At 35.4% G+C, this 15,643-nt stretch overlaps 1 protein-coding gene across 2 annotated transcripts; it reads right to left on the bottom strand.

Moving 5' to 3' along the window:
• Positions 1–3,255: 3,255 nt before the first annotated feature.
• On the bottom strand, positions 3,256–14,505 carry LOC18435789 (tropomyosin). Of its 2 annotated transcripts, none has more exons than XM_006845826.4 (3): positions 14,209–14,505; positions 3,860–4,016; positions 3,256–3,710 (listed from the first exon to the last, which is right to left on the bottom strand). In XM_006845826.4, the coding sequence occupies exons 1-3, from the start codon at positions 14,395–14,397 to the stop codon at positions 3,586–3,588; spliced, it is 471 nt and encodes a 156-aa protein (XP_006845889.1). In that variant the 5' UTR covers positions 14,398–14,505; the 3' UTR covers positions 3,256–3,585. The 2 variants fall into 2 exon arrangements, with proteins under 2 accessions (XP_006845889.1, XP_011623978.1); XM_011625676.3 differs by having other exon boundaries at positions 3,863–4,016.
• Between the last annotated feature and the right edge of the window lie 1,138 nt (positions 14,506–15,643).

Below are 15,643 nucleotides of genomic sequence, written 5' to 3'. Positions count from 1 at the left end.
CTCTAACTCTAAACCAAAGCTCGCTTCCTAATTCCTAGCAAAACCCACTTCCCCCTTGCTCTCCTCTCGATACCCAACAAAACCCACTGCCATCTTGTTAATGTCTCTTTCTAACTTTAGACATCTTCCTTGCATGGCCTGCAAAATGAATATCCATCTTCTTAACGTTTTTATGAGTCTTCGGACTCATATGTAGGAATGCATCTTGAGATGGATCTTCGACCTAATTTTTTCAAAATAAATAAGTAGTTAATATGTATAAATAAATAAATTTAAAAAAGTGAAAAACATAATTTATTGAAGAAAATTTTACCACTTTACATCCATCATTAAGATGGATGTTTTATATCAGTGGATGCAAGTGCAGGATCATATCCCCCGATGCATAAAACATTTTTCCAAAATAACATAAGCAATCCCCTACCCCTTGTTAGGTTCAACAAAAAAAAAAACATAAGGTTTTGCAAATACACATTGGTGAGGATGGTGTATAAGGCATCCTCCTTGAACTGTAGAAGTAAAACATACCTTTAAAAATTTGCTTAAGAGGTGTAGCTCTTGTGTCTCAAATCAGTTGTGGAATTTAAAATTTCAAAATTGATACAAATTAAGCAAATCTATAAACCAGTGTTTAAAAAAACGCCGAGTCGAATCGGACTCGCCCGGTTCGACTCGGGAATCGCCATGGACGGATCGAATCGGCGAAAAAAACGGGAATCGTCCGGTTCTAAAGAGAACCGAACGATTCTGTACAATGACGCGCCAATTCACTGTACGGAATCGGAGAGTCCAAACAGTGAATCGGCGAGTCCCGTACGGAATTTTTTTATTTTTTTTATTTTTTATTTTTTATTTTTTTTATTTTTTTTTTGTAATCCATGATAGATTTTTTTGTAATACTTGATCGATTTTTTTGTAATCCATGATCGAATTGTTTTTTTTTTTTTGTAATCCATGATCAAATTTTTTGTTTTTGTTTTTTTTTTTGTAACCCATGATAGAATTTTTTGTAATCCATGATCGAAATGTTTGTTTTTTTTTCTTGTAATCCATGATCGAATTTTTTGTTTTTTATTTTTTTTTTGTAACCCATGATAGAATTTTTTGTAATCCATGATCGCATGTTTTGTAATACATGATCGAAATGTTTGTTTTTTTTTTGTAGTCCATGATCGAAATGTTTGTTTTTTTTTTTGTAATCCATGATCGAGATTTTTGTTTTTTTCTTTTTTTGTAACTCATGATAGAGTTTTTTGTAATCCATGATTGAATTTTTTGTAACCCATGATCGAATTGTTTTTTTCTTTTTTTGTAATCCATGATTGAATTTTTTGTTTTTTTTTTTTGTTTTTTTTTGTAATCCATGATCGAATTTTTTTTGTAATCCATGATAGAATTTTTTGAAAATTTGTGATTTTTTTTTTTTAATCCATGATCGAATTTTTTTTTGTAATCCATGATAGAATTTTTTGAAAATTTGTGATTTTTTTTTTAATCCATGATCGATTTTTTTGAAAATTTGTTTTTTTTTTTTTTTAATCCATATTATTCAAAGAGAAAATGAGAGAGATGATGATTCTGAGGTCACCCTATCCCAGCCATATTATTCAACAACAGTGTAGGGATGAGCACGACAGTACAGGTGAGCATGAAGGATAGACAATCTTCGGGGATTTTAGATTGGGAACACAACAAAACACTAACACTCAGGGATTTGGGAATAGTCAGACGCCTGCTAATGTCGATCATTCGTTTTTAGATCGAATCAACAAATTGTTAAACGAATTCAATCAATGGCACCAGCGTGACCAAGAAGAACAATAACGTCGTCTATCATTTTATTTTTAGATCATATGTTACTAATTTTATGCTTTATTGTAGTCCATGTATGTTGATATACTTATTCCATGATAATTATATGTTTATCCTTTTGTGTGATGTAAATTAAATGCTGAATGGCGATTCATGCAGGGAAAGAACATATCAATATTCGCATATTCATTCAAAAACATGAAAATTCTTAATGGAATACCCTCATTTCTTATTGAATTCCTAAAAAACAATATTTATAATGAATTTTAATAATTTTTTCGGATTTTTTTTAAGCTTTATTATGACCAATTCACCTGATTCCTGATCCGGATCGTCGATTCGCCGATCCGGATCGCCGATTCGCAGATCCGGATCGGTTTTTTAGAAACCCGATCCGGATCATCGATCCATTTTTTAAACCATTACTATAAACATAAGAAAATCTTGAAATCTCAAATCTTTTATCCCTGGTTATGGAATTTAAAATTTCAAAATTGATACAAATCAAGCAAATCTATAAACATGTGAAAATCTTGAAAATAAATAACTCAGATACATCTATACAAAATGAACTATTTTTTGGATTTCAAATTCTTTTTTTTTCTTCATATACACACGTCTGAGGCCAAAATGATGATTAAAGGATTCTCCAATTACAAAACACTCTCTTTTAGAGGATTTTTCTGTGCATCTTGCTTCAATAGTATGAAATTGTAAAACCTCTTGTAAACCTTTACCATTAAACATGTAGATACTAGAACTTCTCTCCTTTCTCTCTCTCTCTCTCTCTCTCTCTCTCTCTCTCTCTCTCAATGTGGCCCTTTCCTCACTTGTAAAGCCCCACAATAGCTCCATAATAGCTCGTTTTGAGTCCATAACTTGCACTACCAAAACATCCAGAGAGTACCCCCATTCTGGCTCAACCATCACTGAAGGTTTAAAAGACAGCAGTTATAACTGTGATAACGACCGTTATGAGAGGAAAGCACCCCACCTATAATGTTAATTTAAGGTAACAAGAAACAGTTTGTACATAAAACAATGGTTGCTATTTTTATCTACAGCATTCGTTGTGCAAAGAGCCCAACGGCTTAACAAAAATAATATCATACATAGAAACGATAGAAAATGGCCTTTTTATAAGAAAAAAAAGTACTCTTCAGAGAAAAATGGAGAACTTATATTTTCCAGTACTTGACCATCATACTGTCCAATGTTTTCATTACCCCATTTTCCTGACAAAATGCTCTCTTTTCGCCCATTAGAAAACAGAAACAGACCACCTTCCCTGTTTTCCTGGTAAATAACTATTTTTTCCTTTATAACCCCATGACCGTCTTATAATTATCAACATTTTATAAACCTTGCCGCTACCACCACCAAGAGCAACAGAGAGTCACTTGACGTTACTAACATCACTCGACCTGAGACCAGCATCTGCACTTTTTTTAATTATTAACCAAAGTGTGAATTTAATGAAAATCATACATTTAAAAAACATAACATACATCTACTCATTGTTGATTTTAAAACAAAAGAATATATGAGAAGGCAAAAGAGAAAAAAAAAAAAACCTATACACAGCTACGACCACAAAAGGTTACTTATTTCACATTAACACGAACCGGATACAATTATCTCATAATTTGCGCTAAACCCATCAGCTAAAGGGCAATTGGCTTGTGGTTCAATTAATTTAGCCCTTGGCTTCAACATAATTCTCACGGACTGCAAGCTGTGGAAGCGTGAATTGACGTGTTAATCAAGGGTAAGCTAAGACATGCATTCCTTGCCACCAAGTGTCTGAATTATGGCTTCCAAAACCTTGATGTCACTGTCTCTCTTTGAGATCTCCTCTTGTTTTAACCTCAACTCTTCCATGTGTAGTTTGAAAACCTCTGCAAAAGTAAAAGATTTGAAAAAATAAACTACCCAACTTCATATTCTACCAAAACATCTCTCTCTCTCTCTCTCTCTCTCTCTCTCTCATACACACACGCACACACATTAAATTTGATTTAATAAAGTTTCAAGAAGAAGTGCACACGACTGGTGTTCTCAAGCTCCCTCATGACTTCTTGTGCACGTAACTCCGCAGCTCGCTGTCCAGCCTCAGCCAGTCTTTTTTCTGAGCGAGCCCGGGCTGCTGCTGTGATAGCAGAATCAAGTTCTTTTTCCAAAGTTGCAACCCTTTGTTCAAGTGCCTGCATTAGGAAATATTGTCAAGCAAGTAATAATACTGGCTATATGAATGTGAAAATAAGACTAGTTCTAAAGAGATATTCTCTTTAGAGAGGGAGTAAACAATATATATATCGAGAGAGAGAGAGAGAGAGAGAGAGAGAGAAATAAAACGAGGGTATGAATAACTCATTCAAAATTTTCTGGCTCCAAGGAAATTGAGCCCCTTCAACGTCGTAAAGTCGTGAGTTCCAGTTTATAAGTACAACTTTTGTGCCCGTATCTTGCAGACAAGGATTTATACTTCAAATTGAAGTGTACAAGTTTCCATTTAATCAAAATTGAGTATTGTTTTTCTTGCATGAGTTCTCAAACTATTCATTGCCAAAAGAAGAAAAATAAAATGCATGCTCTGGTAAGATCTTGGAGCACCTAACTAGATTTCTGTCTCTTATGTATTATAGTAATTTATGAGTTATCTTGCGGTACTAATTACTCCTAGTTTTATGTCATCTATGCCTTTGTACTTTTTTATCAAGTGCACATTAGATAATCAGAATAGGACAATCTGTTGACACATTTATGAACTTTTCAAACACTTAATTTTAAGGGTGTAACTGGATTTCTGATCTCTACATAGAAGTAACTTGCAGGGCCTCACCTTCCCTGTTGCAGGTCTTGGATTCGTATGGAACATTAGAACACTAGATGCTGAAGTTTTTAAAGAGGAAATAACCAACTTGCTCTAAACCCCTATGGCTTAGAGACTGATGATTAGAGTTCAGATGTTACTAGATAAGTTTAACAAGGGAGTGTACATGTGAACACACATGTTTATGTGTATGCACACATTCATACACATACTCCTGTATGAATATTCATTTATAGCTGTCCATCTGTATAACACACACACATACATGTACATGCGCACACATTCATATATATATATATATATATATATATATATATATATATATATATATGGAAAAGCCTCCCAACACCTATAGGCGAAAATGAACAGTGATTTCGTCTACCCTCATCACTGTCAAAAATTCATCGCATGGTCACAATTATCCAGTAGTGTTTCATTTTTCATTTTTATTTCTACAAATCGAAATGATCTGAAATTTGGATCCTATCTATATCTTAGTGAGGTGCACCTAATAAAAATATAAAAAAAATAATTTGTGAAAAAAATTGACCAAAATACCACTGAAACTTTTTAGGGGCATTTTGGGCAATTTATTTCATACAAAATATTTTTTTTGATATTTTTTGTAGATTCGCCTTTTTTTTATGAACACACACTCCAAATTTCAAATCATTCCGATTTGCAAAAAAAAACATGAAAAATGAAATACTACCGAACAATCGTAACTGTGCGATGAACTTTAGACGGTGATGAGGGTAGGCAAAATCACTATTCATTTTCTCCTATAGGCGTTTTGCAGTATCTTTCATATATATATATATATATATAGGGAAAGTTTATATAGAGCCGAGGCTCTAAACAATCAAATTTGAGCCTACCTCAAAAGTTTCACTAGAAGATGTTGTTTTGATGCCCAAATATCCTCAAATTGATCATCTCGACATCAAGATGCATAGACATGAGAAAAAAATGGATTTCAAGTTTTGGAAATAGTGTATTTTGTAATGCGTTTTGGGACCGTCAATTTTCAAGATTTTCAAGTTTTCATATATATGTCGATCTACATTATTTTTTAAGCTTTAAACTTTATAAATAAAGATGAAAATATATTTGAAGGCTATCACAAAGATTTTCTGTATCAAAACCGCATTTCTCGACACTATTTGAAGGTAGGCTCTAATTTGATTGTTTAGAGCCTAGACTCTATACAAACTGCATATATATATTCATTTGTACCTACATGCATATCTATAGATACGTAGATACGTAAGATACTATCTCATTTGTTGGATAAGCTTCAACAAAATCACTCATCTAAACAAACTTATGAGATCTGCAATAGAAGCCTCCATTCTCTTCTCCTCCTTAAAATGCAATGCAAGCTCCTACCCCCCACCCCACAACCATTAAAAAAAAAAAATCTCCTGCTTGGGCTGCAAGGCACCCAACTGCATCCCTCTCACTTATTGCCAACTTTCCCCTCCCCACGTGTCTCTCCTTGGGCTGCAATACATGCTTGCTCCCATCTCTCTCTCTCTCCTGCCGTGATGACACCAACCTCCTCTCTTCTCAACTCTCTCACCCCTTGGGCTTCATTGCAGGTGCCTGATGTCTTTTTCTCTCGGCTACAACGCGTAGACAAAAAGGTAACTATTGGTCATCTCAGCAACTTGGGGCATTAGATTTGCGCATTATGCATAGGGAGGTATTCTCATTTGCCCACCTCCTTCTGCATTGTCCAGCTGTAGCTGCTATCAACTAGGACGGTCAGTGGCCTAGTGGTTGGTTGGGAAGGGGCTCCTCTTGAATGGAGATTCTTTGGAAGTTCTCCTCCCTGAGTATTTTCTAGGATCTCTGGAAAGAAAGGAATGCCCTTATTTTTAGAGATGATAGATGCTCGATGGATGTCTTGTAGGAAAACACTTGCATGACAATATTTATTAGGTTGTAAGGGCCCTAAAGTTGGTGGCTTACTTAATAGATGGAAAATGATAGCTTGCTTCTATCCCCACCCACCCAGAGTCCCCCTTGCTGGCAGAGATTCGAGACAAATTTTTTTGGAATTCAACTTTGATCGTAGCTCCCAATCCAGGCTCAGCAGGGGCACGTAGTCTACTTTAGGATTCACTAGGGAGTCATTCTCAGTCTCTTTGGAGATTGGATGTAAGAAAAGCTGAAACTTTGGCTTTGCTTGCAGGTATAAGGATTGTGAGTCATTCTAGGTCACCCCTTGTTGCAGAAGTGGACTACCTGAACATGATCAGTGGGCTAGGAATGACAGTTCACCTCCTTGGCATGAAAAGGATAAAGACCTGAGCCTGAGCTGAGTAATTGTACACTGCTCTAAACACATCACAACTTGGAAATAATTAAAGAAAGAAAACCTGCTCTAGACACATTACAACTTCGAAACAACTAACAAAAGAAAACCTAATAGTTTGGGAAGTCACCTAAGAAATGACTAAAAAGGGCCTTTGATTGGAATTACATGGTGGCCTACCTTTATGAAGGAGTCCTCCTAGGGATCCACACCCCACATAGACTCTCTCTAGGTTTTATTTTGGGTCCTTTTCGAGCCCACCAAGGTGCGGCGCCCCTGGTTTCTGTGCCATCACATAAGTTTGTGAATTTGTCGAATTTAACATGTTTAAGATACTTGGATCTGCCATCTTTATTTGGTAGAAACTGAAGGTTTTTTCCTGTTTATAAACCTTCAGTATTAGAATTCTTTTATACAACCATGTTTTTTGGGTCTAACAAGGTTGAGGACCTTAAACTTTCCCTTAACCCATCCCAAGCTTAGGTAAAGGAGGTATGCGTTCGCTAAGCAGCCAGCGTAAAACTTTGCCACATCATATCATGAATCTTGAACCTCTAGAATGGTGGAACAAGATTAATGTAGTCAACCCCAAATAATTTGGATAAGGCTTGGATGATGATAATGATGATGATGATGATATATATATATATATATATATATATATGGAAAAGATCTTGTCAGCCAATGGCCAAAATTGAATCTGGGCCCAATCCAATAGTCACAATTTTATTTCGTATTTGAATTTTCTTTTTTTGTATACAAATCCAAATCACTTGAAATTTTGAGCGTCTATTCTTAAAAAATATTAGAATCTAATAAAATATTAAAAAAGTAATTCAAAAAATATTAATTGACCAAAATACCCCCCGAAACTTTTCGGTAGTATTTTGGTCAATTTATATTTTACGAATTATTTTTTTTATATTTTTATTAGGTGTGCCTTGATGAGTAGAATGTACGCCTAAATTTTCAAATGATTTGGATTTGTAGAAAATAAAATAAAAATTCAAATATGAAATAAGGTCGTGACTGTCAGATCGGCCCAAATTCAATCTGGGCCATTCGCTAACACTGTAGTAGTCAACCTATGGGCTAACAGCATCCATTCCCATATATATATATATATATAAAATGTAGATTTCTGAGTTTAACCTGAGCTCAATAAACAATGAGTCAGTAAAAGCATGGTTGTAATTTTACTTCATCAACCAAGCAAAGTGGAACTTTGTTAAGAACAGCAGGGAGCTAATTTAGATGCACACACGTCAAGATAACACATCCATTCTGTATGGTGTATAGCATGAGCCAGTTTTCATACCATCCAATGTTTTCCTTCATTGATAATACTCTCTTTCAACACATAAAGTTGCTGCTGCTTCACCACATTGCTTTCTAGCAAGTAAGTATATCACATCAAATGTTAATCACCTGGAATTATAGGTATTTGGCAGAAGTTGCTATTAATAACAAGGAAAAACTAAATAAATGTCTGTAAAGCCAGAAACTGGAGCTCATTTTCCAGTAAAAGTATACCTTACTAAGTATCGCAAATATGCCCCTTCAGATTTTTTAATATGACCAGTGTTACCTGAAACAATTTTCCATCACAGACTACAAAAGAGTAGACAAGGGATGGTGTACTAATGGACTATGAAATAGTGGCAGAGCCTGAAAATGATAGAGTTCGAATAAAAAACACAAGCCCTAGGTTCCAACTACCAAACCCAGAGCATGAGGAACAAATAAACCAACAAGAACACCCCATTCCCCCACTCTCCTTATTATTCCATGAGGTCATTACCTCGACTATTTCAGAGCACACTCTTCCATTCATACAAAGACAACAATGTCTCCCACTAAGAGCAATGAAAAGGATAAGTCAAGCATTTGGCTGGGTTGCTAAGAAATTGAGACTCTTTGAGAAAACACACTCCATTCCCACGCCATGGGTGAAACTTCTTAGTCATGACTCACGAGATAAAGAACCCCAAAAATCACAGCACCCTTAATTCGAGGAAATTTGAGAACCCACCAACGATCAAAAAGAAGGAAGAGAGAGAGGAAGAGAGAGAGAGAGAGAGAGAGAGAGAGAGAGAGAGAGGGAAGCCACCAAGATGGACAAATGATCTGGGAATGGCCTAGGCACCAAAATGTTATGGGGCGCAAGCTCTATTTTTCTAAGGTAGTCAACGCTCGATGTTTGGGAGCATTCAAGAGCTCCAGATAGCTCCCTGACATAATGCAACTGCTGCTTACTAGCAGCATTTGACATTATCTTCAAAACCTCTTAACAGTATGGCACAAAAGAACAGAGTATCAGAGCGCCTGAGAATATATAAAAGTCAAAAAGGCATCACAAGAACTAACCAATCCAAACAAAGCCTAAGTGCATGAGAAACAGGCAAGGCCTAATAATTACTTGAACTAGGCAACTAGAATTTGTATTCATCAGAGAAAAGCATCAAGGCTGAATCAACCCCTCCACTCCAACTCTATGACAACCCTTATTTGACACCCTCAAGAAAACGTCCATGATTCACTCAATTTGAACCAAAAACTAAAATGGAGATTTAACAACCACCCCAACTGTATTATGAAAGCCTAGTACCAAAAACAGGGCAAGTGGCCCAACAACACCCTCTCCATTCCAGAAAAGGCTAGAAGCCCATAAACTGGAGCATTTTGAACTATTTCATAAAAGCCAAACATGACATCAGATCAGAAGATCATTGGGTTCTACCATTCAAACTTGCTACCAAACATTATTTATTTAAAAAGAAAGAAGAAGAGGGAAATACTCAGGAAGAGAGAAAAACTTAATGGAAAATAGGGAAGTTCAAAAAGGGGGAAAAAAGCAAAGGGAAAAATTCATTATACAATTAAAAATATAATAATTACTTCTAGTTCCGTTTTCAATAAATCATAAGATACTAATTATTATATAACATGATCCATGGTCTATCAAGTAATTCTTGCATATGACCCCAAGTGAAGGGCATTCATCTCTCTTATAAACAGGGAGAAATAAGCTTCCTTGAAATGGAAGCACCCTCTAGTTACATTCTCCCACTTCATTTCCCTCAGCTACACCACTTTAATCCTCTCTTCTCAACATAGTCGACTACTACAAAACTTTACACCCCACATCTTCCCTTTTGGCTTCACTTTTGCTTCTTCCTTAGCATCTGCTTTTCGACAAAACTTCCCCCTAACACCCAATTCGAGGTTCATAACTTGAGAGCTAACGATTAGCTAAGAGCTTCTAAGACAACAGTAGCTTGAGCAGTTGAGCATCTTGAAAAATCAACCAGCTACACAAACCTTTTCCTACATGTACTCAAAGGCAAAACATGAATACCATGTCGGCAACCCACTCCAACTACTAATCCCATCCTTTCCTACTCACAATGAATAATTGGTCAAATGGTGTGTCCTTAGTTTTAAGAGTAGTTTTAAGATAACTCTTATTCCTACTTATGGTTTTGTAAGACTAGGATTTTTGTATAATTACTCATTCTTATGATAAATTGATATCACAAGCAAAAGGAAACAAACCATTCAAAGAAGACCAGCAAGATGCATTAGTAGTTAATGTCTACACCTTACATATTTTCATATCCTAAGCAATATGGACAAAGTTCATTGACAACATAATGGCATCTTCTGATATCAAGAACGGATTTGGTATGCAAAAAGTAACCAAGTTCTTGGTTATAACTTTAGAGTTACAAAGAAATTGTCTAAGAAGATGATTAGGAGAAGAAAGCAAATCATTTGACATGGAAGTTATCAGGTTTGTGTTGAGAGGTGATTCTCCAAATATAATTGATATTAGAAACCCCACTACTTTGAGATATAGACATTAATGTTTTTCACTCCTTACAAACATAAGTCGGCAAGGATTTCGGAACATTTTGAGAATGATTCATATGATCGATTTTTTTTTTGTCTTATTGTGATTGACATATGCTAGTTTATGTTGCACAAATTGCAGGGAAGGATTACCAAATAAGGTAATGGCTCATTTTTTCATCCAAAATACAGGATACCATCACACAAGCTTGAACAATATTTAGTTTCAAATCAAATATTAAACTATTCTTGAGCACATATGCAATGACAAAGAGTTAGCATATCTCTTCCTAGAATATGCTAAAGATAGACACTCATGACAACAATTTCTGTACAATAAAACGCTAAGCTTTATCAGAATCGTCTGAGTTGGCTGAGAATAGGTGGGTGGGTGATTCCTGTTCTAGGAACCCTAGAGTTGCCTGATTCCCCCGATTATTGAATTCTTTTCTTATGTTCTATTGTATCCACATGACAATCCTATCAGGAATTGAGTGAGTCGGACTAGTTGTCTCAGAATCGGTCCCCCGACCAGTTCTGATTTGTAAAACCCTGTGCTTACTTCATGGTATCTATTGTTATGCAGCTAATCAGAAGAACTGATGCATGAGAAACTCAAAATAAGTTTGAATTGCAAAGCATAGACTCCACAAATCACAATTGGGTGGGCAAGGAGAGAAAAAAAGAAATAGTAACGATCTTATTAGACTTACCAAACTCTGTAAAAGAACCCATGAACTAAAAAGAACCCATCTTATTAGACTTACCAAACTCTGTAAAAGAACCCAAGAAAACGTCCATGATCCACTCAATTTGAACCAAAAACTAAAATGGAGATTTAACAACCACCCCAACTGTATTATGAAAGCCTAGTACCAAAAACAGGGCAAGTGGCCCAACAACACCCTCTCCATTCCAGAAAAGGCTAGAAGCCCATAAACTGGAGCATTTTGAACTATTTCATAAAAGCCAAACATGACATCAGATCAGAAGATCATTGGGTTCTACCATTCAAACTTGCTACCAAACATTATTTATTTAAAAAGAAAGAAGAAGAGGGAAATACTCAGGAAGAGAGAAAAACTTAATGGAAAATAGGGAAGTTCAAAAAGGGGGAAAAAAGCAAAGGGAAAAATTCATTATACAATTAAAAATATAATAATTACTTCTAGTTCCGTTTTCAATAAATCATAAGATACTAATTATTATATAACATGATCCATGGTCTATCAAGTAATTCTTGCATATGACCCCAAGTGAAGGGCATTCATCTCTCTTATAAACAGGGAGAAATAAGCTTCCTTGAAATGGAAGCACCCTCTAGTTACATTCTCCCACTTCATTTCCCTCAGCTACACCACTTTAATCCTCTCTTCTCAACATAGTCGACTACTACAAAACTTTACACCCCACATCTTCCCTTTTGGCTTCACTTTTGCTTCTTCCTTAGCATCTGCTTTTCGACAAAACTTCCCCCTAACACCCAATTCGAGGTTCATAACTTGAGAGCTAACGATTAGCTAAGAGCTTCTAAGACAACAGTAGCTTGAGCAGTTGAGCATCTTGAAAAATCAACCAGCTACACAAACCTTTTCCTACATGTACTCAAAGGCAAAACATGAATACCATGTCGGCAACCCACTCCAACTACTAATCCCATCCTTTCCTACTCACAATGAATAATTGGTCAAATGGTGTGTCCTTAGTTTTAAGAGTAGTTTTAAGATAACTCTTATTCCTACTTATGGTTTTGTAAGACTAGGATTTTTGTATAATTACTCATTCTTATGATAAATTGATATCACAAGCAAAAGGAAACAAACCATTCAAAGAAGACCAGCAAGATGCATTAGTAGTTAATGTCTACACCTTACATATTTTCATATCCTAAGCAATATGGACAAAGTTCATTGACAACATAATGGCATCTTCTGATATCAAGAACGGATTTGGTATGCAAAAAGTAACCAAGTTCTTGGTTATAACTTTAGAGTTACAAAGAAATTGTCTAAGAAGATGATTAGGAGAAGAAAGCAAATCATTTGACATGGAAGTTATCAGGTTTGTGTTGAGAGGTGATTCTCCAAATATAATTGATATTAGAAACCCCACTACTTTGAGATATAGACATTAATGTTTTTCACTCCTTACAAACATAAGTCGGCAAGGATTTCGGAACATTTTGAGAATGATTCATATGATCGATTTTTTTTTTGTCTTATTGTGATTGACATATGCTAGTTTATGTTGCACAAATTGCAGGGAAGGATTACCAAATAAGGTAATGGCTCATTTTTTCATCCAAAATACAGGATACCATCACACAAGCTTGAACAATATTTAGTTTCAAATCAAATATTAAACTATTCTTGAGCACATATGCAATGACAAAGAGTTAGCATATCTCTTCCTAGAATATGCTAAAGATAGACACTCATGACAACAATTTCTGTACAATAAAACGCTAAGCTTTATCAGAATCGTCTGAGTTGGCTGAGAATAGGTGGGTGGGTGATTCCTGTTCTAGGAACCCTAGAGTTGCCTGATTCCCCCGATTATTGAATTCTTTTCTTATGTTCTATTGTATCCACATGACAATCCTATCAGGAATTGAGTGAGTCGGACTAGTTGTCTCAGAATCGGTCCCCCGACCAGTTCTGATTTGTAAAACCCTGTGCTTACTTCATGGTATCTATTGTTATGCAGCTAATCAGAAGAACTGATGCATGAGAAACTCAAAATAAGTTTGAATTGCAAAGCATAGACTCCACAAATCACAATTGGGTGGGCAAGGAGAGAAAAAAAGAAATAGTAACGATCTTATTAGACTTACCAAACTCTGTAAAAGAACCCATGAACTAAAAATAGAAATTAGTAAACTTTGGGGGTCCTAATATAGAAAGATACATAAACAGATAGATTGAGAGAGATAGAGAGAGAGGATCGTAAATTTCACAGAACCCGAGAACGGAACTTTGAAATTGTCGTATTTCGGTAGTCTAGAGAGAGAGAGCGGGGGAGGGGGAGAGATTTGTAAACCTCCTAAACTTACGGATTCGATGAGCTGAAGAAACAGGAAATTCTGTGTGCTGGTCCAGAGAGAAACAGAGAAGAGAAAGGATTGTAAATTTCAGAGAACCCTTGAACGAAAGTCAAGTTTTACCTACAGTAGTAGAGATTCAGAGAAACAGAGAATTACAAAATTTTCAAACTCGTAGATCCCATGAACTGAACAAATAGATATTTGCGTTGGTGTAGAGAGTGAGAGAGTAAGAAAGAGTTGTAAAAATTCAGAAATTCAGATCCCATGAGCTGAAAAATTAGAAATTCGGTACACATTGATGGTTTTTAGAGAGAGAAGATGAGAGAGTAGAGAGAGAGAAAGGAAAACCTTGATTGTGCGAGTTTGGTCAGCATTGATGGAAGCCTGAGCAAACGCCTCTTCATCCAAATACACAGCTTTTGTGAGCAAAAGCTTCTGGAGAGAGTCGAGTGTTGCGCTCATCTCTCCAACATTCACGAGCGCCGCTTTCCATCTCTCTGATCCTTTCCCCACCACTTGCCCCTCTCTCTCCCCCATTTCCTCTCTCTCTACAAAAATTTCATGGCTTCATGCTCCTCGCTCCCTAAATCTGTTCTCTCTCTCTCTCTCCTCTCTCTCACCAAATCCCTGCTCTGTGTTGTGCTCTCTCTCCAGGCTTGACCAAAAATTCAATAGTTAATTGCATATAATTACACGAAAAAAAATCTTTGATTTTAAAGTCCATAGAAAATTAAAACTCAAAACTAAATATAACAAAAAGCAGGTTATATGGAATTTAAATAAGGAAAAATCGAAAAAGGGCAAATACCTAAGTATTTATTCAGATAAAGTAAGCCCCAATTCCTTCACTTGAAAGCAAAGTCTAAGTATAAATAAATCCAATATACGTCAGAAAAATAATCATAAGATGATGATTTCAACCCAAAAAATCCGAATAAAAAATAAAAAAAATTACGTATATATCCGTTATAGTTTCCGTCATTACTAAAATATTAAATAGTTTATGTTATTACTAAAATGTCCATTTCTTCTCTTAATAACGAAAGTTTTTAAAAAAACTTTTTTATCTTTTTTCGGTTTTTGAACAATCGAAAATAGGCGGAAGCTCGAAATTTGCATTCTTATTTTCGGATGTTGAACAACCGAAAATATCTTGTTTTCGGTTGTTGAACAACAAAAAATAGGACTCAATACTCCAGAAGCTTGCTGGAATATGCAGTCCTATTTTCGGTTGTCTAATATCCGAAAATGTCTTGTTTTCGGTTGTTGAATAATCGAAAATATGACTACGTATTCCATAAGTTTGCTGGAACATTTTCGGTTGTTCAACATTCGAAAATGTTCTATTTTTGGTTGTTCACCAACCGAAAATATGACAAAATCTTGGAATTTGTATTCTTATTTCTTTTTGTTCAACAATCGAAAATATTATATTTTCGATTGTTCAGAACCCGAAAATATCTTATTTTCGGTTGTTTAGGACTGCATATTCCAAAAGCTTAAACAAGCCCCGCTATTCTCGGTTGTTCAAGAACTGAAATTAGCTTATTTTCAGTTTTTGAACAACCGAAAATCCAGTCATTTTGGTTGTTCAAAAACCGAAAAATAGTAACAAAACCGAAAAATGGTAAAAAAAAACCATTTTTAAAAAATTTTGTTATGAAGTGAAAAAAATGGATATTCTAGTAATAACGAAAACTATTTGGTATTTTGATAATAACAAAAACTATAACGAATATAAACGTATTTTTCCAAAAATTTTAATTTCACCTATTTCCACACA

This window comes from Amborella trichopoda, chromosome 10 (genome assembly GCF_054954075.1).
Source record: "Amborella trichopoda isolate Santa Cruz 75 chromosome 10, AtrichopodaSantaCruz75HAP2 v2.0, whole genome shotgun sequence".
NCBI classification, from domain to species: domain Eukaryota; kingdom Viridiplantae; phylum Streptophyta; class Magnoliopsida; order Amborellales; family Amborellaceae; genus Amborella; species Amborella trichopoda.
Note: the sequence above shows the minus strand (reverse complement) of the source record. Positions and strands in the feature narration are given on the sequence as shown.